This window comes from Pongo abelii, chromosome 4, assembly GCF_028885655.2.
Source record: "Pongo abelii isolate AG06213 chromosome 4, NHGRI_mPonAbe1-v2.0_pri, whole genome shotgun sequence".
NCBI lineage: Eukaryota > Metazoa > Chordata > Mammalia > Primates > Hominidae > Pongo > Pongo abelii.
In genome coordinates this window covers 86049350-86073725 of record NC_071989.2, presented here as the reverse complement: position 1 = coordinate 86073725, position 24376 = coordinate 86049350, and the positions used below count along the sequence as shown (strand labels likewise).

Sequence of the window (24376 nt, the reverse complement as noted above, 5' to 3'; positions counted from 1 at the left end):
TCACATTAATGGCAAGGTGTTCATTATTGCACAAAGATTAGTATGGCTCTCAGGTATTATTTGAACACTCCAGTGAGTTGGTTTTTTTTTTTTTTCTTTTTTTAAGACAGATTCTCATTCTGTTGCCCAGGTTGGAATGCAATGGCATGATCTTGGCTCACTGCAACCTCCACCTCCCAGTTTCAAACAATTCTCCTGCCTCAGCCTCCCAAGTACCTGGGATGACAGGCGCCCGCCACCATGCCCGGCTAATTTTTGTATTTTTAGTATTGACAGGATTTCATCATGTTGACCAGGATGGTCTCAAACTCCTGACCTCAAGTGATCCACCCACCTCCACCTCCCAAAGTGCTGGGATTAGAGGTGTGAGCCACTGATCCTGGCCTCCAGTGAGTTTTTTCTGACTTTTCTCTCTGCACAAGGTCTCTGGGAGGAAGGTTGAGGAGAAAGAAGTGGAAGCACTCCTGAGGGCTGGTGCTGATCTTCTGCCTCTTTCCAGTCTGGAAGCTTTAACTTCCTCCCTACCCCTGTTACTTATGCAGCATCTCAAAAATTCTGAAATTACTCAGAATTTTAAATTGGCAGGAGGCAGAGATTCCTGCATAGTTTGACTGCTGTCTAGGAGCCACTGATCTAAGACTAAGTGCTGAAATACAGGAAAGAACTGGTTTCTTTTCTCCTTCCAGCCTAGCATCACCCAGAGAAGAAATCATGAAAAAGAGGGACTGAGCTATCCTTCTCATGATTCAGTAGGCACTTTCTCCCCTATTGGAGGTCTCATCATGCACTTCAAGCCAATGTAAAGGGCAGCTGTGCTTCTTGAATCTGTGGCTGAGGACATTGCCACACTGGCATCTGAAAAGGCTGGCTTGCTTTCTCCCGTTGGCCAATCTGTGACAGCCTCTGGTCAGCCCCAGCCTCAGCAAGGACTTGCTGCAGCTGTGAGCATCGGCCTTTTCTCTCCCTATGCCCCCTCCGCCTCAACACTGGATCTCTTCAACACTGAAACAAATGGTGAGAAAGGAGGCTGTTGCCAGAGCAACAAAAGGATTCTTTAGAAATACACTCAGGCTGTGTTTGTTCTTACAACTTACATTTTGGCAAAAATGTGACTGGATGAAAAATGATCGTAAGCATATTCTTTTGCTACACCTAATTTTAAGATATAAATAGGCCACAGGCTTGTGTAGCCTTCACTGTCTATAAAAAAACACAGCATAAATAATCAAAATCTTGATATTCTGAGTTTAGAAACTGGGTGTGAAAGAATCTGCTACTTCAATGGAAATCCCAAACTCTGGGCTAACTTAAGCAGTAATGAAATATAATTATTGCCTGTTATGTGAATCCAGATAGCAGGATCTGCCTTCAGGGCACCATTAGGTGGACACCCTGCTGATACTTTCTAAATACTGTGCACATGTCCTTGACATTCAGCACTCACTCAGTAATGAGGGTTCAAGCCTCACCTGAATGTGCCTGTGAAACACGGACCAATTTGCCTCACTTTTCTGAACCATAGTTTTCTCACTTGTAAAATGGGTATAACAATAGTTTATAGCTCAGGAGTGTTTTGAGGATTAAGTTAGATAATATATGAGAAAGGCTTAAGCATAGTGCTTAACACACAGTAAATAATAAATGGTAGCTATAGAATCATTATCAAAGTATTTCTGCTTTCTTGGCAAGTTTTAGTATATTATTTGTTTCCCAGATCTGTTGCATTCTACGGAACAGGGATATCTTGTAGCTTTTAGAATTGACCTTATTCTGTTCCAGTCAAACACAAATACAGTGTGTAGGGGCCTTCCCTGTCCTTAAGAGCCTGCCTGTGTTGGAGCTCAGGGTGCACAGCAGTCCTGTGGCTTTGGTGTAACCAGGGGTGTCCTCAGATCATTTTTTTAAAAGGCAGAAGAGAGCAGTCAAATTGACAGGAAAACAAAGAGCTCCTTCCTCCCACTCCCCTTCCCCTGACACACACATTTTCCATTCCTTCGCTTTCTGGAGGCAGCTTCTAGCCGTTGAATGTTGATTGCAGGTGGCTTCCGAGATTCTCCTGGCGGAGTAAATCACAGGTTGATTGGTCTTCATGAGGTGAGAATTTGTCCAAGGACTTGGCAGAGGCAGCAACACACATCGGTTTGCATCCCTCTGGGATTCATTACAAAAGCCGGGTGATCAGCCAGCAGGGTTGGCTTTTTGCCAGCTGTTTTCCTTAGGTTGTGACCTGGATGTAATCCATGGTGAAACCGTAGAATGCAAAGATCCAGGTTTTCCATGACAACATCAAGCAGTTTGTTTTTGGAAATGCGTGTAGGGCTCTCTTAGAAGTCCATGGAATCCCCAGTGACTCAGGTTTGGGACCGAAGCCATTAAACTGAGCTCAGGATTTGGCTCACTTGTGCTGGCTGGGCCTATTCCACAGGGACCGCCATAAGCATGAGCCACCAGCCAGCTGCCTGCTATCTTCCAGTCTTCCCTTTATGCTGGGCTGGCTCTCACACTCTACTCCCTCCAGCCCTCTGTCTGCATGGGTCTCAGTCCAGCAGGACAGCCTTAGCAAGCTGCCCCACCAGTCTGACCAGATTGCCCTGGGGCTGAACCCTGCCTCTGCAGGGCTGGGGTGAAGGGTGTGGTCGTGGGAATGGCGCTGGCAGTGGCGGTGAAGGGCCTGGTGTATGCAGGCTCAGCCTTCTTGGAAGTGAGCAATGATTGAGGGTGAAAGAGGACAACATGAAAAAAAACAATAAAAGGAAAAGCAGAGACAGACACGTGGGGGTTTTGCCTTTGCCGCTTATAGAATTGCTTTTGTCATGAATCTGACGCGTGCAAGTATGGGTGGGTATATGAAATGCAGCTGATCACTCTCCAGGACTTGGTATTCTTACTGCTTTTTACACAGGGTAAAAAATCACCTTAAGCATCAAGGTTATGACCATAGCCCAACCCCATGACTGATCTCATGCCTTACTCATTCACTCCCAGGCCCAAAAGACAAGGTCAGCCACTGAGAGGAGAGAAATCAGAACAGGGGCTTGGGAAGCATAGGGAGAGGGATGGAGATGCCTGGCGCACATGGAGCCCTGCCTCAGGATTTTACTCCTGAAAAAGTCACCGGGCTTTCTCTGGGGTGGTGTGACCTTGGTTGCCCACCTTCAGAATACCCTCAAAGAGGCATGGGGAGAGTAGAGGGAACAGCCCTTCCTTTTCTTCCTGGTGAGCACAAGGCCCTGAAGACTTCTGGCTGCCAAAGGGGGGCTCTTGGTTTCTGGCTCTCCAGACAGATGATGCTCCACCAGAAGTCAGGTCCAACAGTTCCGTGTCTGAATCAGTTTTAAAATACCACTGATACGACACATTTCCTAATTCATCAGCCTTTAGTAGTCCCTTGGTAAAAAGTAAAAAAAATGCAGACATGTTGTGAGAAGGTAGGTCAGAATTTCAGTCTTAGGCACTTGTATTGGATGCCTACTATGTGCAGAGACCTGTAGATGCAGGTCTACAACTTCCTGAGTTCTGCTCCCAGGCTGTATTAGAGAGTCATCATTTCACAAACTGTACCATAGAGAAGCAAAAGAAGTATAAAATAAATAATATATAAAGGGAATGAAGAATTCAACCATATCATTAAATAAAAAAATGACTGCTGAAAAGCAAGTGGACCAAGCAGGTATTAATTTAGTAAATCTACAGATGGGGACCTGTGTTTGTTTGTTTTTGAGACGGAGTTTTGCTCTTATTGCCCAGGCTGGAGTGCAATGGCTCAATTTTGGCTCACTGCAACCTCTGCCTCCCGGGTTCAAGCGATTCTCCTGTCTCAGCCTCCTGAGTAGCTGGGATTACAGGCACCTGCCACTATGCCTGGCTAATTTTTGGTATTTTTAGTAGAGACGGGGTTTCACCATGTTGGCCAGGCTGGTCTCGAACTCCTGACCTCAGGTGATCCACCTGCCTCAGCCTCCCAAAGCGCTGGGATTACAGGCAGAGCCACTGCGCCCAGCCAAGACGGGGACCTGTTTTTAAAGAATGAGTTGGAAAGTCTGGAAGAAAATTGCAAACTCTCTTAAAATTCTGATATAGCAATTGATATGCAAATAAAATGCAAAAGTGGTTTGCCATGGCAACTACTTAATTGTCGACATAAATTATCACAGAGCCTGGATGATCTATGTTCAAATTACATTAACAAATAATCATTTAAGCATGGCTCTGAATATTTACATGAGCAGTTCTGGCACTCTGTTGTAGGGACTTAATGCAAAGGTGGTATTCTTTTAAGCTATAAAGTCACTTCAAAAATAATCTGCATCTGCTATGAAGAACTGTCCTATAGCGCGGTCAGCCACATTTATGAGCTCATTTATTGTAGATGGTCTTCCCAGTAGCTTTATTAAATGGCCAGCAACCTTTTCCTTTAAAGACAGCCACCAGTACATATTAAATCTAAAACTACACATACGGAGAAAGTGAAGCCAATATTAAAATGCTTTAAGAATCAGTACAAATACGTGTCCACAACTCTTAAGTAATTTCAACTCAAAATGCAGAGTGGCTGTGTGTTCAGAGTGACAGAGGCCACGTTCAGGGACGTAGTGTTGAAAAGACAGCACCTGGTTTGTTGTAGTAGGAATTATTTAACATTATCTGCACTCAAAGACCTCAGCAGGCAAGAAATTTACTTGTCCTAGAAATTCCATAGCTTAGTAACTATGTTTTTTAAAAGTGCCTTTTACCCTGTTACACATTACATTTTGCAGTTTATTTATTTTGGTAACTTACTTTGAATTATCAATGTATTTTGGTTATAGTCAAGCAGGAGCTCTGTCTTTTGTGATCCTGCCTGTCTGATGAATAACTTATGGAGAACGTATTTCATAAAGTTCTTTCAGTTGCATGTAAGCCAGTTAACAAACAGCTTCCCACCCCGAATGTGAAGCAAGTCTTCATCACTAACTGATGGGAAGGAATCATCTGGCTAGATTAGTTTGTTGAGATGTATTTCAACATTCTAGAGTTAAGGCTTTAAAAACTGCTCGCAGAAGTAATTTGCTTTTAAACAGGAATTATTGCTGAGAAAGAGGGAGGCTTCAACAATGGAGAAACTGCATCTTTCTTCTAGATTGTTTCTCCACATATCCTAAGGGCAGCAGACAATTTTTAACTGATGGCCAGTAATTTCAAGTAATTATAACAGAAACTTCCTTTGGGGACCTTGGTTGTAAGATCTTTTTATGACAACTATGCTCTGATTGTCTTCTAAAGAATTCTATTTATGTTCATCTGTCATCTTGTCTCCACCCTGGAGAGTGTTTTTCTTGCCAACTATAATATCATGGGAGTATTTTTAGTAGAAAATGGATATCTTACTAGATTTCTCTGGGGAAACAGCAAAAGCATTAATGCAAGCTCCTTTTTTTTTAATTGACACTTGAAAATAACCAGTTCCTTCCCTTTTTCTCTTGCTTGTCTCTGAAAATCTTACTGGTTAAAGCTTCTAAAATTATTGATCATGTACTAAAATAACATGTAGATATCTGCTCTCAAAGATGCTGTAGTCATTCACAAAAACCCTTTTATTGCCAGGAAACCCTTTGACTTCTAGTTCCTGATCTGTCCCCTGGAGCTAAATGAGTTACTAAATGTCGATGTTAAGCCTGGTTTAGCTTGTCCACGAACTCTTGAAACTTTAAAATGAGATGGAGTAAGCCGCGTAGGCTCATGCTTGTGGTCCCAGCTACTCGGTCGGGCAGGAGGATCACTTGAGTTTGGGACTGTAGTGCAATATGATCACGTCTGTGAATAGCCACTGCATGCTACCCTGGACAACACAGTGAGACCTCATCTCTTCTAACTTAAACAAGTTTGGATCTAGACTCCAAAGAGACTCAGAGCCTCCTTACCCTATACTTGCACAGTAAATAAATAGGCTTCTTAGAAAGGGGTCCGCATCTTAACACAGGTACCCTCTACACTCCCCTATCTCTTACCCCGCAGAAGGGCCCTCAGCCAGAAGTTGCTTCCTTTGAACGAGTGCTGGTCCAGTCTGTGCTAAGGCTTCTCCCATTTCATAGGAAAATCAAGGAAGTTTAGTAAGTGTAGTAACATTTCATCAAGCCAATGTATTCACTTCAAAGAAATGTCATTTATTTTCCAATTACATCCTTCGCCCTTCTTGTATTAAAATATTCTTTTATGAAATGAGAGGAGATAATAAAGGCTATCTTCAGTGTCCTTATTAGCAAAATAAAAAATGTTGACCTCCCAACAATTTTTCTGGACTGTAAAGTCCAGAAAGTGTAGGAACCACTGTTTTAGAATATAAGGAAGCCCCACAAGGGTGTGACGTGTCTTTTCAGTTATACCTCTAGTGTTCAGAATGGAACCCACTACGTACATAGTAGATGCTCAGTAAATGTGTGTTCGCTGACAGGCACATATCTGTGGAACCGCTGATTAGTCTCTTCTAGCCCCAGCTGTAAATTTATAGGTGTTTGAATTTAACGAACGCCATTAAGTCTCAATTCTGACATAGACCCGGCCCTCCTAGACAGTTATGGCATAAGTAACTGATGAGCCATCATCTGAAGAATCACTTCAGAACTGGTCATCACTGAAACCAAATTCTGCTTGGACTTTGAAAAAGTTTTCATTGGAGAACCTTAATGGGCAAAGCTATAGATTAACCAAAAGTGATCATTATTGGGCAGAAATTCTTGATTCATGTTATAACTCCTACTTTGTTATATTACTTTTATTTATTCAGACTCTGAGTGGCTAACTGAAGTTTTGGTACTGAAGATAGCAGCCCATCTGGCATCTGAGGAAGACAAGCAGGATTGAATACCTTTGCTAATTTCATTTGGGCTTGTAGGGTACAGAACCAGAACTCTTCCTGGGTGGAAGGAAGAGATCTTGCCTCCCCCCAACCCTCTGGTGTTTCCAGTTGTTTTAAGCAAGATTTCACGAGAGCCAGATGCCTGAGATTACGAGCAGCTTCCCCTGCATGCAGACATAGGAATAAGAAGATCCCTCAATGACATGGGTTTAACTAACACCCACTGGATCACAGATAGTGGTGCAAGGATTCAGGGGTAGGAGGCAGTCAGGAAAGACAAAGATCATCAGCTCCATGAATTGAGAAAGGCTGCTTGGGCGGTGAGATGGCTGAACAGTGGCCTGACCTATTGGAGGAGAGATTTGGGACTGAGATGCTCATTGCCCAATTTTGTCTAATTGGCTACAGATGGCTTTCTTGGATGTGTTTTTTTATGGATGATTTTGTGGATGGCATTATTTTTCTGGATGGACCTGTAATTTCAAATGGTTCTGAAGCATACAAGATCTGAGCAAAAACTTAAGTCGTCAGTTGATTATACTGCTCTTTTTTTTTTTTTTCCTTCTGGTCCAGTGGGTTTGGTGCTGTTTGCAGTTTTCTGCTCACACAAGTGTTTCACATTCTGTACAAGGTTCACATCATAGTGAGCCTTAAATTGTTCTGACTGTTCATTAGGCTTCTTTCTAGAAGTTGGTTGGACCAAGGGCAGCCATTCCAAAGTGGCATCTAATGCTTCAGTAAGGTTGGTGACATTCAGATCAAATGGAAGAGAGTGGAGATGGAATTTCTTTATCTTGCTGCTGTTTTGCGATAGGATTAGCAAGTCAACCTGCTTGACAATAGGCTACCCTTTATTTTGGTGCAGTCTCCACTCTCCATAACCCCTCACGGCACTCCTGTGGTTTCTCACTTGATAACGGTTCCTTATCACCTGCTCTCTAATCCTCGTAGATATAACTAAGCAAGCTTTTGAATGCATATCAGTCTCCCCTCTTCAGCTGGACAAATGTTTTTGTCTTGGAAGTTAGTCTCTGGTCTGCAGTAAAACAGCACTCTAGCATAAGGCTCAGGAAGTGGACTCTGGAGCCAGATTCTCTGAGTCCCTGTCCTGCTGTTGATTAACTGTGTAACCCTACTTAGCCCTCCTGTGCCTCAGTTTCCTCATCTGTCAAATGATATTAATAGCATCAACCTCATAGGATTGCTATCAGGACTGCACGAGTTATATTTAAAGTGCTTAACCAGTGCCTAGCATAGAGTGCTCAACAAGAATGAAATGCTCCCATTGTTAGTGTAAGTTATCTTCATGATTATTAAAGGGTTCTAATCATCTTTACAAACTTCCAACTAAAGTATCCATTGTGAATGTATATTATAAATTTGGGGGACAGTGTTTATAGTTTCATCTCCATTTCATCTTTGGAATCTATCATTTTTACTATAGAAGACCTTTCCAGAAGGTTCTTCCAAAGAAGTGATGCTTGGAAAGGAAATGGGCATCAGAAATGGCACGTGAAGCTGGTCAACACTGCCCTATGTGTAGAGGACTGCGTAAGAGGCACTGAGTGTAGATGGGGATAGGGCTAGAGCCATAGAAACTGAAGAGTAGGAGCACTCTTTACCACTATCAACATGTTTCCAGTGGAATCGCAGTTCAGGCCTCCAGCTTGTCTTGGAACCAGTGCTGTTTTATAATGGGACAAGTGCTGTTTTATAACGGGACAAGTGCATCTATGTCACAGTAAGACTTCTGTTTTTTACTGGATAGTTTTCCAGATAGATGGTTATCCACTTACTTTTTATTATTTTTATCCAAGACATTCATTCTAAATTGTATCATGTATGTCTCTTTCTTCTGAAGTAGGGTGTCTCTTGTCTTGGTGAGTAAGGATCAGTACTGCAGAGTGTCTCCAGAGTCCCTGCACATGGGAAGTCTGCAGGTTCACACTGTGGTCTTTGGGATGAGAATATCTTAATGGCAAATTCAGTGGCGAAGGAACTGGATGTGGTCTGATACATGTGCCCTCCTCAAAGCACAGCCTTCAGACTGTCTGACAGTTTGCCTTAGGATATTGTAAAAGAGAAAATATCTCCACCTAGCAACAGTTGGTGGCCTACAAATAGCTGTTAGGGGCTGCCAGAATGACTTCCGACTAATCAGCATGGAAGATGACTTGGGGAAAGATTAAAAACTTAGAAAACAGAGGGAAGCACACTTATGAGCATTAACCACACACAGAGATGTTGCTTATTACTCAGTCACCAGTTGTTGTACACTTGATTGAGACAGATGGCCTGACTTCTAAACATCTACTGGAAACAGAAAAACACACCCCCACCCTCAGAGGTTGATCTGCGATGCTGCCAAGAGGAGTGGGCGTTTTCCTGGGCTGCAGAACAGTTCTGCATCCTCTGCCCATAGTGCCGGTACCTTCCCAGTGGTGTTTTCCGTTCTCCAGGCTCACACTGCTTCTAATATTTACCACCCTGCCTCTTTCACAAGTGGCCGTGGCTCACCTCATTCCCCCACGTATCCTTTGTCTTCTCTCACCTGTCTTTTCCCGTCCTTCTCCCGCGTGCTGCTCCTCTCCCGGCCAGTGCCTGGCAGGCTCTCACAGGTCAGCTGCGGCCTGTCTTGGCAGCTGTCCTTGCCGCAGCCAGGCCAAGCTGGAAACAATTTCGGAGATCTGAGCCTAGACTCAGGCTGGTCTCTACATACCTGAAAGTGTATTACATTTAATCAACTAACTACTTTTTTCTATGTGATTTCCTAACAACCAGCTATTTTCTGTAGCCAGGAAGGTTTTCAGTGCAGGCAGTTATGCAAAAGACCAGTCTTGTGGTTTGTCTGTACATGTGTTTCAGGAGTAACTGTGTAGCTGGCGTTCTGTTGGCCAGAATTGCAAACTGAAGCTTTTCCTCCAACTATTTCAAAAACTTGTCAAGAACTTTCTACAATAGCTTTATTTAAAAATGTAATATAATCACATCAACTTATCTTTTCATTCATCCATTCAAATCAGTGAATATTTACTAAGCACCTGTTACACGTCAGACCTTGTTCTAGGCAGTTGGGACACAAAGAACAAACTGCACAAAGTTGCCTGTCCTCATGGAGTTTACGTTCAAGCTGGCGGGGGGCAGACAATAAACAAAATAAGTAAACTATATAGTATGTTAAAAGGTAGTGTGCAATAGGGTACAGGAGCCAGGAGAAGGTGTAGCCCAGGTAAGAGAGGCCGGGGTATGCTGGAATAGTGAGAGGGAATGTTGAAGATAGTTAGGGTAGGATTTATTGAGAAGAGGAGATTTAACCACAGCCTTAAAGGAGATAGAGGAGTTAGCCATGTGGGTATCAGGAGAAAACATTCCAGGCAAAGGGAACAGCTAGAATGAAGGCCCACAGGCTTTGCCGATAGAGTAATGTGGGATTTCTGAGAAAGGAGTCAAAGATGATAGCAAGGTTTCTGACCTGCACATGTCTAAGAATTGAACTCTCATTTGCTGAGATGAGGTGGACAAGGTGAAGAACAGGTTTTGATTGGGGAATGGAAATCAAGAGTCCTGGTTTGGACATAATTTTCAAGTGCCTTGCTAGACATCCCAGTAGAGGCCAAGCTGGATATGCACATCTGGAGTTCAAAACTGGAAATGAAAACTCAGCTTGGGGTAGTACTTAAAGCCATGGGGCCAACTGTGATCAGGAGGGGAATGCAGATAGGGAGGAAGACCAAGGAGTCAGTCCTGGGCACCCCTGTGTTTAGACTGGAAAGGTAAAGGGGGAACAGCAAAGAACACCAAGAAGGAAAAGCCAGTGAGGCTTCCCATCTGGAGGCAGAGCACTGGCTGATGATCTTAAATTCATATGAGAATAACTGTCCTGTCAGAGTTTTCCTTTATTCTAGTACCGTCAGTACTTTGTGAAGCTGTGACCCCTGAAAAGCCTGGAATACTGTCTAAGCTGTGTCAGATGGAATACAGGAAGCAACTTAGTGGCAGGGCAGCCCTTGGGCATTATGCTGTAGTGAGCTGTGCTGGGTCAACAAAGGCTGGGGCTCAGACTTAGCTAGATCCACAGCCCTCTGAGTCACAGGGCAGACCAACACGAAACACTAGAGGGATTTGTTTTTTATTTTTTCAGAAAAATGTTATAAGATAAATTGATGTTTAATAGTTAGATGGTCTGCTATGTTCCTAAAGGGGCCAATGGCCGGCTATTTCAAAGACAGAATATGAACTCTTGACCTAGTTGTGTGACACACCTAGCAGGTTTATCAGTGAATGTTAAGGCAAAGTTGTAATGTCTCATTAGAATTCGTATCGATTCTAATTAACCTATAACCAAGTTCCTAAAAAGTGTCACGAAGTGTGCTGGGTATGGGAGATACCAAAGCTTTTCTGTTTCAAGAGGCTGAGTCCTGCTAGGATACTGTTTTATCATCAGGGTTGAGAGTAATGCCCTCAGTAAACAGCTATTGAATAAATTTTTAAAAGTGAGAAAGAGCTCAAGAGGGATGTCTGTAGGAGGTGGGAACACAACGAGAATAACCCTGTGGCAGGAAGTGGTGACAAACATTTCCCGGGGAGGCAACATTTGCATTGGAATGAGGGAGAGTATGCCCAGATGCTTGAGCGTCCAGGGGGTCACTGTGAATAACAGGCCCGTTTGAGGAATGGTGATGTGTGTAGTGTGACTAGATTGTTGACTATCACCAGCCTCTGAAACCCTACAGCATCCCACTCCTATAACCCAGCCATGGCCATCCGTAAATGGTCTGTGAAGGCAAGCACATGGCAGACACTCCGTGGACACGCTCGGGAACTTCCTAAGTGGGGCCCACGTTGATCAGAGGTACTTTACATCTGCTGTCAATTGTCTGCCGTGAACTCTCTCCAGAGACGTTCAGATATTTCACAGCTGTGGAATAAGCTGTTTGATTTCGACTTAGTAAAGGTGCTGAGTGTTGGCCCTCTCAGTGGTGGCTTCTCCACAGATTGCTGGTGGTGGTAACAGGTGACCTTCTTTTGTTTCTGTTCTTAGAATTGCCTTTGCAAGCTGAGGTCTAGTCTTTAATATTTAGTCTGGAAGCCTGTGTGACGGGGAAGTGGGAGTGTGGTGTCTAAAGACTCACTTCTTCAGACAGTTACTCTGTGGAACAAAGAGCCAGCCTGTGTAGTGCTCACTTTTCAGGCAGGAAAAAAGGCCTTTTTCTGTACAAATGGTTGGTGACCCACAAAGACAAGAAACCTTGAGTCCCATCCATTGGCCAGCAGGTGGTGAAGGAAGGTAGTAATCATGACTGATGTGGAGGGGGTGGGGTGGCCAGAGAAAGGCTGTGAAATAACCATGGAGCCTTATCCCACTTCTTCACAAACTGAAAAGCTGTGGTTCAGAGTTGGCTCCTCCATTCCTAGCATCCCTCACTGTGAAAGACTGACGTGGTCACCTTCCGACCCAGTGAAATACTCACTGTATGCAGCAACATCTAGCCTTCCCCAAACTGGGGGACTGGCAGGACTATGGAAATGCTTTTCTTCCCACCTAAGGGATTTGATTAAAAGTATTTGATATCCCATTATTTGATTCCAGGGCAGTATTTTAAAAATTTACCTAAGACATAAATTTGTGACTGGTCTGATCACAGTCAGTGCAAAATGTTGCTAGGAAATCAGGACTGTGACTTGGCTTTTCCTGGTGTGTTTCCTACGTTTGCATTGGGAACACAGTGATAAAACTGTGTTCCTCTGTGTAGCCTCTGCCCTCACAGAGCCCAGTCCGATTATTTGTGTTAAATGCAAACCACATATTTAGATTCCCCAAAGAAACTCTGAAGATTCTTGCACAGGTAGATAAAACTTCTGTGAGGAAAATATGAAAATGGCAGCGGGGTGTGGCAGGTGCTGCACTGGGATGGCTGGTGCCCAGCTGATTGGGAGGGCCAGCACCAGCTATCCCAATGCAATACCATGACCATCGGTGAGGTTGTCAAGGCTCTGTCTCCAGCTGGAGGTGGCACCTGTTGGGCAGTCCAAGTGACTGACCTTCAGCTTTTCATTTGTTTTTTTCTTCTACAGATAAGGTTGAATCATGTGATCCCCCCATTGCCAGCAGATGCTAATGTCTTCTAACCCCCTTGGTACAATGAGGCTGTTAGAACACGGGGATGAGGATGTCAGATGTCTTTTAAGGTTATGAAAATTGTTACCTTCTAGGGCACCATTCTGTCAAGTTGAGCCATCGCAGAGGTGACCAGCCCTCCAGGTGACTTATGGCTTCTGTCCATGGTGGCTGCGTTGTCTTTGGTGGCTGGCCAGTGTCATTCTCCCCCCATTTCTTCTTCCTCCCAGCTGGGCTTGCTGCGACCCAGTCGTGAATCAGGTAGAGACGCCAGGCAGAAGAAAATAAATGCCCACAGCCCTAGTCCCTTCCTTTTTCCATTGCCCTTCACAACACACAAACATACCCCCAAAACAACAGTGCAGTGAAGCAAGGTGATGGCAGGGCCCCAGAGACTACCAGAGAGGATGGCCTCACTTCAGGAACTGCTTTTTTAATAGCTGCAAAGGGAGAGCAGACATATCATTTTCTGGCTCAGCTGTCATGTGAAACCCAGTCCAAAGCATCCTTTACCTTCCATTTGGCCTCTGGACGTAACCTATGACCAAGCTGATAGTCAGTGAGTGTACTCCAAATTGAGTACCAGAAAAACCATTCCAAGTCTCCAGCAAACTTCGTATCTGTTACTGTATTCTCTTGCCTTTGTCTCATATGCCCATTGAAGAAGTTATTGATTTTAATTGTTTTATTAGTATCAAGCCCATTTGGAATTCAGGGCACAAGATTGCTTTTAAACCGCAGGGCTCACCGGCCTAGAACAGGATACATCAATCACCCAAGGGTCTCCATTTTCTTTCTTGCTGACACATTTCATTCTTATTGACTGGTATCTCAGTTATTTTACTGATTTCCTCCATGGGCACTGTGGTTTAGAAATATTTTATACAAAGCAAATTGCACTGTCAATAAATTTTTATTAAGGGCCTACTGTGTGCCCAGCATCATTCTAAGCACAGGCATTAGAGCAGTAAACTAAATACACAAAAATCCCTGCCCTCATGGAGCATAAAGTCTAGGATAGAAATGGGTAATCATCAAATAGTAGGTTGAGTCGTATGAAATGACAATTCTTGTAGGTAAACATTATCAACTACTGACAGTTTCTTGTGACTGCTAGGATGAAGTCTGTGCCTAACGGATGCTTGTCAGTGCCCAGGAACTCCTGCCCAGGCTGCTCTGAAGCTGCTTCGGCCTAAGAGCAGTGGAGAACCAGGGCCAGGCTGGGCTCAGACAGGTAGCTTTGCTTCCCACTGTGGACCTCGTGAGGGGAGGACTACGTGTGGCATTCACCACAGAGGGACACCCGAGTCACTGATCTTGCTGGGATTCCTTTGGTAGAAGAGGCTTTATCTACATACCCAAAGAAATGATAAATGTGATTTTTTAAAAAAATTTATTTTTGCTTACCTGAAGGCCCAGTTTTCTCTTAGATATTAGTCCATTTTATAGGTGAGGAATCATAGAGGGCAGAGCCTGGATTCAAACCCTATTCCATGGCCTTGGCTACGGTAATGATAACTGTGATGGGCACTGGGAGCAGAGGCCCACCAGTCAGGGCAGAGTGGACAGTGGTGACTTCCTCCACTGCCCCACGGAGCCCTGGGTTAAGGCGCTCTTGTGTTTGTCGGGGCTGGCTGCCCAGGTTGCAGCGTGTGGTTGGCACACTTCACACCCACAGGGCAGATATACCTCACCCGCTTTGTATTACTCTCTCACATGGACTTTCCTGTGGGCTTATAAATATTCAAGCTGAAGCTTTCCACAGGCTCACAAGCATGGCACCGTTAGGTGATTTAAACAACAGCAAGCGTCTCCCTGCTTTCCTTATTCACAAACTGAGCCAGGAGCAGCCACAAGATTTGAAGATGGCCTGAAGCCCCTCAGCAGTCACACCTGAGCCATTAGAAAAGGGAGCGCCTCAGGGCAATTAATGCTTCTGGCGGGGCTCAGCACGCTGTGGAAAGGAGCTTGATGCTATCAAAAATAAGGATTGTATTAAGTGATGTAAAACCTGCCTGCTTCCCCAGAGAACCCAAGACAGCAAAATTAAGGTATTTCTTGCGCCTTACAACTAGCCAGAGCCTGGCACAAGGTGGCAGAGCTGGTATGTGACAGCAAACTCCATGCTTTGTTTTCTGTCCATAATATATTAAAGTGTGCATATAATACAAATGCAATGTGCAGTTAATGTTGAATTGGAACAAAAAATATGAACACTTTGGTCTTTTAAAGGGAAGAGCAGCTAATGCTGCCTCACCTCAGGCCTACACTCAGAGCTTTAGGGCAGAGGCTGCAGCACACCCAAAAGTGCCTTTGCATGCCGGGCTGGGGGAGATTGTACAGAAGGCCCACGGAGGGTACACCAGAGTGGCACCTTAGGACCTGGAGGGAGAAAACTATTAACGTTCCCATCATACCTTGGGGAGAGGCTTCACAGGGAACAAAGTGGGATGCAGACAGGATTAATTGGGGTTTATCATAGGCCTTAGAAATATTTAAGAATTGGTTAAATCATTTAAGATCTCAGCTGAACAAACCTCTGTTCAGATGGAGAATATTTTTTCAAGAGTACTGAATGTAGCCTGGGGATCTCCTCTCTCCCCAAATTATTATACTTCTCAAAATATGCCCTTAACAATGAGCTGATCTGCTTCTGTGTGGGAGGGGCCTGCCGAGGGCTTTTGACGTGTGTTCAGGCTCATCATCTGTTTCCAGTTTTGTTACAATGGTAGAACAGACTTCACGATTCTCAGCCACCTATGAGTGATGGATTAGTCCATTTTACAGGTGAGGAATTGTATGTCAGTCACTCAGCTCATACAGGGCAGAGCCTGGATTCAAACTCTAAAGTCAAAGCTCTTAACTATTAACAGAATCACCTCTCAATTTGGTGAGTCTCTGCTGTGGTCCACCATATTTCTGGTTTGTGTTCTAGCCTCCTGTCCTCACACTAGACTATGGGGTCTTTTCTGCTACTTGATTTCTACCGTTTCATTGCGGTGGTTCAGGACCTTCTATATTCCAGACGACCAAGAGTCTGCACTGGCTGCCTTAGCCTTGGGGGAACTGGCTGCTGGTCATTTCTAACAGCCTCTCTCCAGCTTCACTTGCTCTTCCCAGCACCAATCACATTTCCTTGCTACAACTCATTGCCTCCCAGGTTCCCACCACTCAGATTTATAGAGGGCCGGGGGTTAGAAAGACTTCCTTGTGAATCACCCCTCTTCAGACAATGAGCATCTGAATTGATTCCCTCTACTCCACCCCTTCTACAAAGTCCCTTGAGGCCATCTGAGAAGAACAATGGGATGGGGTGGAGACACTGGGATCCCAAAATGCCCTGGTAGTGACATGCCAAGCTGGACACCATCACAGGATGAAGACCACTGTGAAAGTTGTGATGTGTGAGTTGAAACACTGTCCCCAATCTTCCTTCATGCCTCATACTGCCATAAAGTCAGTCATGTTTTCTTTGTGGGGAAGTTGCTGTAAATGACTTAGAAGCTTTGGTGGGATAAACCCAGAGAATTTCAGTTAAGGTAGGTAAAGAAACAGAACTTAGAGCCAAGATGCCAAGATTAATTCACAAGGATAGAATTGATATTCCCAGGTATCTAAAAAGTGGGAACTTTGATTATGATACAGCATTCTTGATTACACAGGTTGAATTTTTCAGAGAAAAGGTTTTTGCCCTCCTCCTCCTCTTGCAGTATCTTTTTTTTTTTTTTTGAGAGGGAGTCTCACTCTTTCGCCAGGCTGGAGTGCAGTGGCCCGATCTCGGCTCACTGCAACCTCCACCTCCCGGGCTCAAGCAATTCTCCTGCCTCAGCCTTCCCAGTAGCTGGGACTACAGGTGTGCCACCACGCCCAGCTTATTTTTGTATTTTTAGTTAGACGGGGTTTCACCATGTTGGCCAGGATGGTCTCACTCTCTCGACCTCGTGATCCACCCGCCTCAGCCTCCCAGAGTGCTGGGATTACAGGTGTGAGCCACTGCACCTGGCCTAAAGATTTGTTACCAAGAAAGTTTTAAAGTGTTGCCAGGTAAAATCTGGGGGGGCCTAGGTTGCCTTTGTCATTTCAGGCCTCTGGCTTTTTTGGGAGGAGCTGCTGTCATGTGACTTGCAGCAAGGGTGAGGCACCCACTGCAGGCACAGGGCTGATACCTGAAGGTCAGCAAGCGACTCCTTTTGTGGCTCACCCTAGTCCTAGCTCTGGTGGGACTAGGCAGGAAAAATAACTCAAGTGATGCATTCTGGTTATATAGTGAGCAGTAATGCTGTGAAGAACAGGAAAATAGGTGTTTAAAATGACAAGGTAGTAAGGTCAGCAAAATGGAAGTAAAGCTTATTAGTGTCTACTCTCTTAAAAGTATGCAGACAGAAAGTCCTTACAAAGTTTGCAATTTGTTTGTAAATGTGTATATAAATACAGAAATATCTGGCCTACTTAAAGCACTAACAATCAGGTAAAGACCTGGTCTCCCTCGTGGCCCTTGCTCTTGCATTTAATCAGGTTGACATCAGATGGTTGTGTGTGAATTTCCTTAGACCAGGAGTTGGCAAACTCTTTCTGCAGAAAGCCAGACAGTAAACATTTTAGATTTTGCAGACCATAGCAAAGCAGTCATAGGCATCCAAAAATGAATGGCCACAGCTGTGTTCCAATAAAACTTTACTTATAAAGTTACATTTGGCTTGAGGGCCTTAGTTTACCAACATCTGCCTTAGACCAAAAGAGAAATGCTCAGTGCACCAAAAGCCCTGTGGGAATACATAGTAACAAGTTGGCCACGCATGGTGGAGGCCGAGGTGGGAGGATCACTTGAGCTTAGGAGTTTGAGACCAGCCTGGGCAACATAGCAAGACCTCATCTCTACTTAAAAACTTAGCCGGGTGTGGTGGTGTGTGCCTGTAATCCAAGCTACTTGGGAGGCTGAGACAGGAGGATAGCTTGAGCCCAGGAGTTCAAGTGCAGTGAGCTACAACTGCACCACTGCACTCCTGCCTGGGCAACAGATTGAGACTCTGTCTTAAGAAGAAGAAGAGTACCAGTTTGCTTTTCTAGAAGAGAAATTTTTAGTGGATTCACATTCCAACATGTAAAAAAGTGGCTGAAAATATTTCTAATAATGTGATACTTCTTGATCAGGTCAGATTAGTTTGCATGAAACAGTCCTAACACTTTCTATTGCAGAATAGATGCCCTTGCCCAAAGCAAGCAAATCAAGTAACAATTACAACAGATCTGGACAGTTGTAACACCATGGGGATTTTCTAATCTGTTTTCTCTTCTGTTCTACAGGTCTATTCCTTATCCTTGGTTTGATACTCTACCCTGCTGGCTGGGGTTGCCAGAAGGCCGTGGACTACTGTGGACATTATGCATCTGCCTACAAACCTGGAGACTGCTCCTTGGGCTGGGCCTTTTATACCGCCATCGGGGGCACAGTCCTCACTTTCATCTGTGCTGTCTTCTCCGCACAAGCAGAAATTGCAACCTCTAGTGACAAAGTACAGGAAGAAATTGAAGAGGGGAAAAACCTCATCTGCCTCCTTTAGTTTGGAAGAGACAATGCCATTTTCTCCCTTGAGTAATCTTGTGAAACAGTCCACAGTTTCATCATTTGAGTCAAGTGGAGAACTAACCTTTACCTACCAAAGCCACGTTCCACGGCCCGAGGCTTAAACAGGACCAATGAGAGGCCACATCCAGCTACGCAAAGTTACTGGACAGGCGGTCTGCAGTGCACATTATAAGGAATGGAACATGAAAATAGTATATAATCCCTGACCTGGAGTTGCCAAGTTCTGTCAGACTCCATCTCCCCCAGGTTCAATGAAGGATAATAATCTAAATCACTAGGGCAGCAGTTTCTCTGGTAACGGAAGAGACCGTCCGCCAGATCTGCAGGCTGTTTCTACTCCAACACTGCTTGTTTGTGAGCATCTCTGCCTCAGAATGGGGTTTTGGGTTGGAGTTTTTGTTTTCCTCTGTTCTTTCAAAGTGTCTCCAACGAACAGAAAACTATAAACTTACTGGGGACAGGATGTGTGCTAAAGGGCACAGCAAGACAGTCTTTTGCTTAGCTGACCAAAGGGGTCAGCAGGGATGGCGTGGAGTCATGCTGTGGAACTTATTCTAGGCTGAATCCTAGGGTAAGGTGGATCAACTAAACTGTCACTCCAGAGATTTTAGAAATTTGAGTAAAGAAACAATAAGGACCTATACAATCATATGAGAACAAAAATATGAAATCTTGCTAGTGAAAACGTATTTTTTCCTCTTCCCAGCAGCCAGGCTAGCACCAGTTCTGGCCCAGTCTCCTCTTCTCCTGGAGATCACATGTTTTTCTTCTAAGGTTAGGATTGTGCTTTGACTGCCAGAGGAAACCTCACTCTTGTTTCCTCCTTCCAGGGACTGAGGTCTCCAAGCTAGCTGTGGCTCATTCAGATGTTCACTGGGAGGACCTGCCAGAATCTTGGCACTTGGGGGGAGACCTTTCCTCCCCGTTTGGTGACCGTGCGGTAGTCAGCTCTATTTCCAGTCCCGACAGTAGCAGAATGGCATTCTACAACAAAAAGAAGCTAGTTATGGGAGTTAAGTTTTTGTAGTTACTGGTGTTGATCCTGAAAGCAGACTGAGATAACATTAAATTGCTGCAACTAAAGAACTGCAGCCAAGATTCCAGGAAAGCACAGAGGACAAAGTTAATTCAAAAAGAGGAGCTAGATCAAGGTCACAGCACTGCCTATACCTGTTTACAAAAAGAATCAAATACCACTATGAATAAGGATTCAGGGGCTTTTAATCTACTTTCCATAAATTACCAATATCACTGATTCAGGAAGATAGTATCTCAGAATGACCAGAGCAGTGCAGAAACAAGCTACTCTGACATTATGGGAGCTTCAAAATTGTATCATGATACAGAAACACTCCTTAGCACTTTAAGAAAGTGAGATGGAACTGCCAGATTTCTGGAAAGAGAAAAAGTGTAGGTATTTGGGTTCATTAATCTGCTCACTTGAGGACTTTGTTTTGAAAAAGTACCTTATGTGGACAAGGTATTGTGTGTTGTGCTACCAGCTATACAACCCTGATTTCAGATTTTGCAACCTTGCCCCGAGTGAATCATGTTAAAGCTGTCTGAGTCTAAAGCACCGTATCTTGGTGCAGAACAGATAATTATACAGAGATGGAATGGGACAACCAAAGTTTTACTACATTCTGGTGTTTGGCCTATATGAGAAACCATCTTCTCTCACAGATTAAGGGCTAAGGGCAAAAGGGGTGGGAGGTGTGGAACTAGCCTTAATGAGTTTCCCATTCCTGAACCAAAATTCAAAGTGAGTGAGATGTAAATCCTGTGATTTTGGTGAAGAAAAAAACGGGTATCTTCATAGCAGCCTAGGAAACCTTAACCACAGCTCTAACACCACACAGAAAGAGGCTGGAGGAGCCACTGGACAAAGCTCCTGTCTCTGTGTGTACATTTATAATGTTCTAACCAAGTCTCAAACCTTGACAATTTTCATTAAAAACAATCCCATTCATCAGACAAATCTTGATGAAAAACAAAATTTTTCCATAAACTTATCAGAAGACTCACTTTTTTCTCTTTCTTGGATAGAGAAACCATTTTCTGACAGGTTTACAATCTCAGTGTCCTTACAAGTTAAGTCCTAAGCTCACAGGATCCTCCGAGCATGTCCATCACCTGCTCTTTGGCTAAGGTGGCAGTGTACCTCTAGATCAACCTGGGAACAGTCACAAGGGAGTGTGACTTCTTGGCCATAATAAACTCACTTGACAGTGTTTGTGTTATTAATCTGAACGCAACAGAAGACAAAAGCACAGGTACGCACACACACAAAACCCCAAACCACTAAAAACTACCTAAACACTGACTTAGTAAATAGTAAAAAGGTAATGTTGGGACTTTTAAACCTTGAATCCATTAGCCAGGCTTGGGATGAAAGAACCATCTAAAATCATGCTAATCTAAACCATACTCTTCCCCACAGCTGTTTAAAAACCACTGGGTATGAGGAATATGCTAGAAAGAAATGTTAAAAATAGATTGTTGGCCCACACTTATTTCTCTAATAAATAGGACCATTATTACTACCAGGAAAGTCTTATTTATTTTGCCTGAATTTGTGCTTAAAGAAAGTCTCATGACGGGATGGGATGGGCTGCGCTTCTCAATGAACTCTGAGGCAGAAATATTTGCCTTGGATTCTGTGGATTCTTTAAACCTGTGTGCTAATAATTCAAACAATGTTGCATTAATTGTATAAGGGTTTTTGTATAGTTTTCAAACATCTGTGGTGTAATGATCTTTGTTAAACATATATTCTGTAAAGTGCCATAGTCTTTTTTTATGTGTAGCATATTTAAAAATATATATGTATATTATACATACGCAAGTTTGTGTGAAAGATGTGCAATAACAAAGGTGTATGTATGTTTTGTTGTTTTGGAAACTGGACAGGAGTCAAAACAGGGATGTTTCTGTTTTGGCAAAGGAGAGTTCCACATTTTTGCCTTCATGGCTTATTCAGTAACCCATAATTTTAATGCTACACAAATCTTATGTGAAGAAAAGACTGGTATGAAATCATTTTTTCCTGGGTCTAAAATAATCACTACAGTTATGTCAAAGTTAAGCCCACACGCCAGGCCCAGTTAATGCTAGTCTTTCATGTGAAATGTGAAGCTGCCATGTTGCCTTTTCTCTTTAGTAGAATAACCAGTAGCTGGTACATAATCACTGAGGAGCTATTTCTTAACGTGCTTTTATAGACCATGCTAATGCTAGACCAGTATTTAAGAGCTAATCTCACACCTCCTTAGCTGTAAGAGTCTGGCTTAGAACAGACCTCTCTGTGCAATAACTTGTGGCCACTGGAAATCCCTGGGCCGGCATTTGTATTGGGGTTGCAATGACTCCCAAGGGCCAAAAGAGTTAAAGGCACGACTGGGATTTCTTCTGAGACTGTGGTGAAACTCCTTCCAAGGCCGAGGGGGTCATTAGGTGCTCTGGAGGGACTCGGCACCACTTGATATTCAACAGCCACTTGAGCCAAATATAAAATTGTATTTACAGCTGATGGACACAATTTGAGCCTTCAAACTTGTAGTTCTCCTATTATATTGTAAACTAATACATTGTTTGTCTAGCATTGATTCGGTTCCTGTGCATATGTATTTTCACAATGTGCTCCCCTCCCCAGATCTTAATTAAACAAGATTTTGCAAATTCATTCTTATTCTTTCAGGTCTGAGTATACTGGCTTCAATATGATGTGTATAATCTGATCAAGAAAATACCTATCAGTCAACATTTATTTTAAACACTAACTTACATGTAATATTGATGAATGGAAAAAAGATATTCAGGTATTTTAAACTATCCCATTCACTAGTAACATGTATGTCCCTACCCTGGGTTATCTTTAACGTCAAGTATGTATTTCTTCCTTGAAGAAGCATCAACACAATTGTAAATAGGAAAAAACATCTCAACTATTAATAAACATATATTAATTTTAAAGTAAAGCTATGAAATATGAAAATGCTCCGAAGTATTAAAAAGGGATTTTCAAACATAAATATGTAACAGTGACAAGGGGAAAAGTCAACTGAAAGACACATCCTCCTCTTCCAACAACATCCCTAAAAATAAAAGCCAGTGATACGGTGCCATTCCACATCCATGTTTCCTGAAGGTAATCCTGGCCATATAAACCCTCATCCAGAATAGGTGGAATTCTAATTTATAAACTCAAGAATGACACTAAATACCCTTCTCAACTCTCAACTCTCTGTATCCCATGAAGCATTTATTATTTCATACAAAAAAAAAAAGGCAATTTCTTCCCCTGATCTAGGGCCTATGACAGTTGAAATTACATTTATGTTTTGTTTTGTTTTCTAATAAAAGCTGACAAAGTTACCCACATCAGTTTAAAAAAACCACACAGTTTTCCAAATAATCATGATTTGAATAACCCAAGAAAAATTAGAAAATTTCCATTGCTTTTTCAGCTGTTATTATATTCCCCAAAAGTTAATCCACAGAGAATGGACCCTGGTCGAATTTCAGCAGAAGCTGGGGAATCCTCCCATGTGCTTCACCCGCTTCCCATCCTTAGTTGTTATCTAGCAATTCTGCTACTAGGTCCACTTTCCACACTGATCTTTCTGGAACATGCTGCATTCAAATTACACCTACACCCCCTTAAAGTTTTTGCTTAACCAAACAACCACTTACAAGGGTCCTTACTAACGTGGACATTTTATGTGGATATTATTTCAGTAGTTTCAAACAATCTTTTTCAACTCTCAAACAATGAAGGGTAGGGTATCAAAGCAAACTTTACTCTTCAAAGCAGTAAGAACCAATAACTGTATTTCAGAGGCCCTCACTAGCAGCTGAGTCATTTGGCAGAGCCATCCCACTGCTCCCCCTACTACTATCTTCTTCCTCGCAACTTCCTCTCCTTACCCTGAACAGTTGTGCAAGATAAGTCTTGCAGACATGAACTGCCAATTTTACTAAGGTACACAGGACACAGATAAAAGCACACAAAAAGAGGAAGTAGTGAAACCAAAACCACATGGGAAAGAAAAGTCAATCAAGTAACACATTGCTATTAGCAGCTTTTTAGCTTTTTCTAGCCAAACATCCTGAAAAATTGAACACCTACAGGTAGGCAGTCCAGAAAGTGCCTATGTTTAGGGGAAACCACTATGATTTTATTCACAAGAGACGAAAGCCTGAATTAAGGCAGTGATGGTAAAAGACAGTCAATGGGATGAATTCTATGTTAGGGAAAAAGAATGGGCAGGTGACTGATCAGAAGTGGAGAGGAAGGAGAGGAAAGAGTCTAGGATGACAGCCAGGTATTTAGCGTAGACACTGGGTGGAAGGCGATGTGATCACCAAGATGAAGACTCCAGAAGAAGCAGGGACAGTGAAGGTGAGGAGGTTCAGCTTAGGCTGCCAATGTAGAAGTCCTGTGTGCAGCTAGGACTATACTAGGGAGAGAGAGAGATTTGGGAGTCATCAATACACCTGAGAGATGGTAAGTGTCCTTAGTTATTGTGCAATTTCTACGGGCAGATACTATGCTAAATACTTCATAAAATTCATTTATTCATCAAAACCCTATGAGATAGAAACTATTACTATCGTTTTACAGATAACTGTCACTTAAATAAATGAGGTTAAATAATGTATCCCAGGTTAGAAAGCTAATAAGCAGAAAAGCCAAAGCTCAGATACATGTTTGACACCAAAGGCAACTCACTCAAACTGCTATGTTGTTTCCTTCTACCTGGAATGCACAAGGTGGGAAGGCAGCCAATGCAAACTCCTGGACAATATCTCTGCATTGTAAACACTTAGAATAACT

At 43.2% G+C, this 24376-nt stretch overlaps 1 protein-coding gene across 10 annotated transcripts in view; it reads left to right on the top strand.

Annotated features, from left to right (window-relative positions):
• The window catches only part of LHFPL2 (LHFPL tetraspan subfamily member 2), a 157698-nt gene extending 135476 nt beyond the window's left edge, over positions 1-22222 (top strand). For all 10 annotated transcript variants that reach the window (XM_009240837.4, XM_002815684.6, XM_009240838.4 and 7 more), the window contains one exon: positions 18258-22222. In XM_009240837.4, the coding sequence (XP_009239112.1) occupies positions 18258-18514 (257 nt within the window). In that variant the 3' untranslated portion in view covers positions 18515-22222. The remainder of the gene's footprint in view (positions 1-18257) is intronic.
• The last annotated feature ends 2154 nt before the right edge of the window (positions 22223-24376 follow it).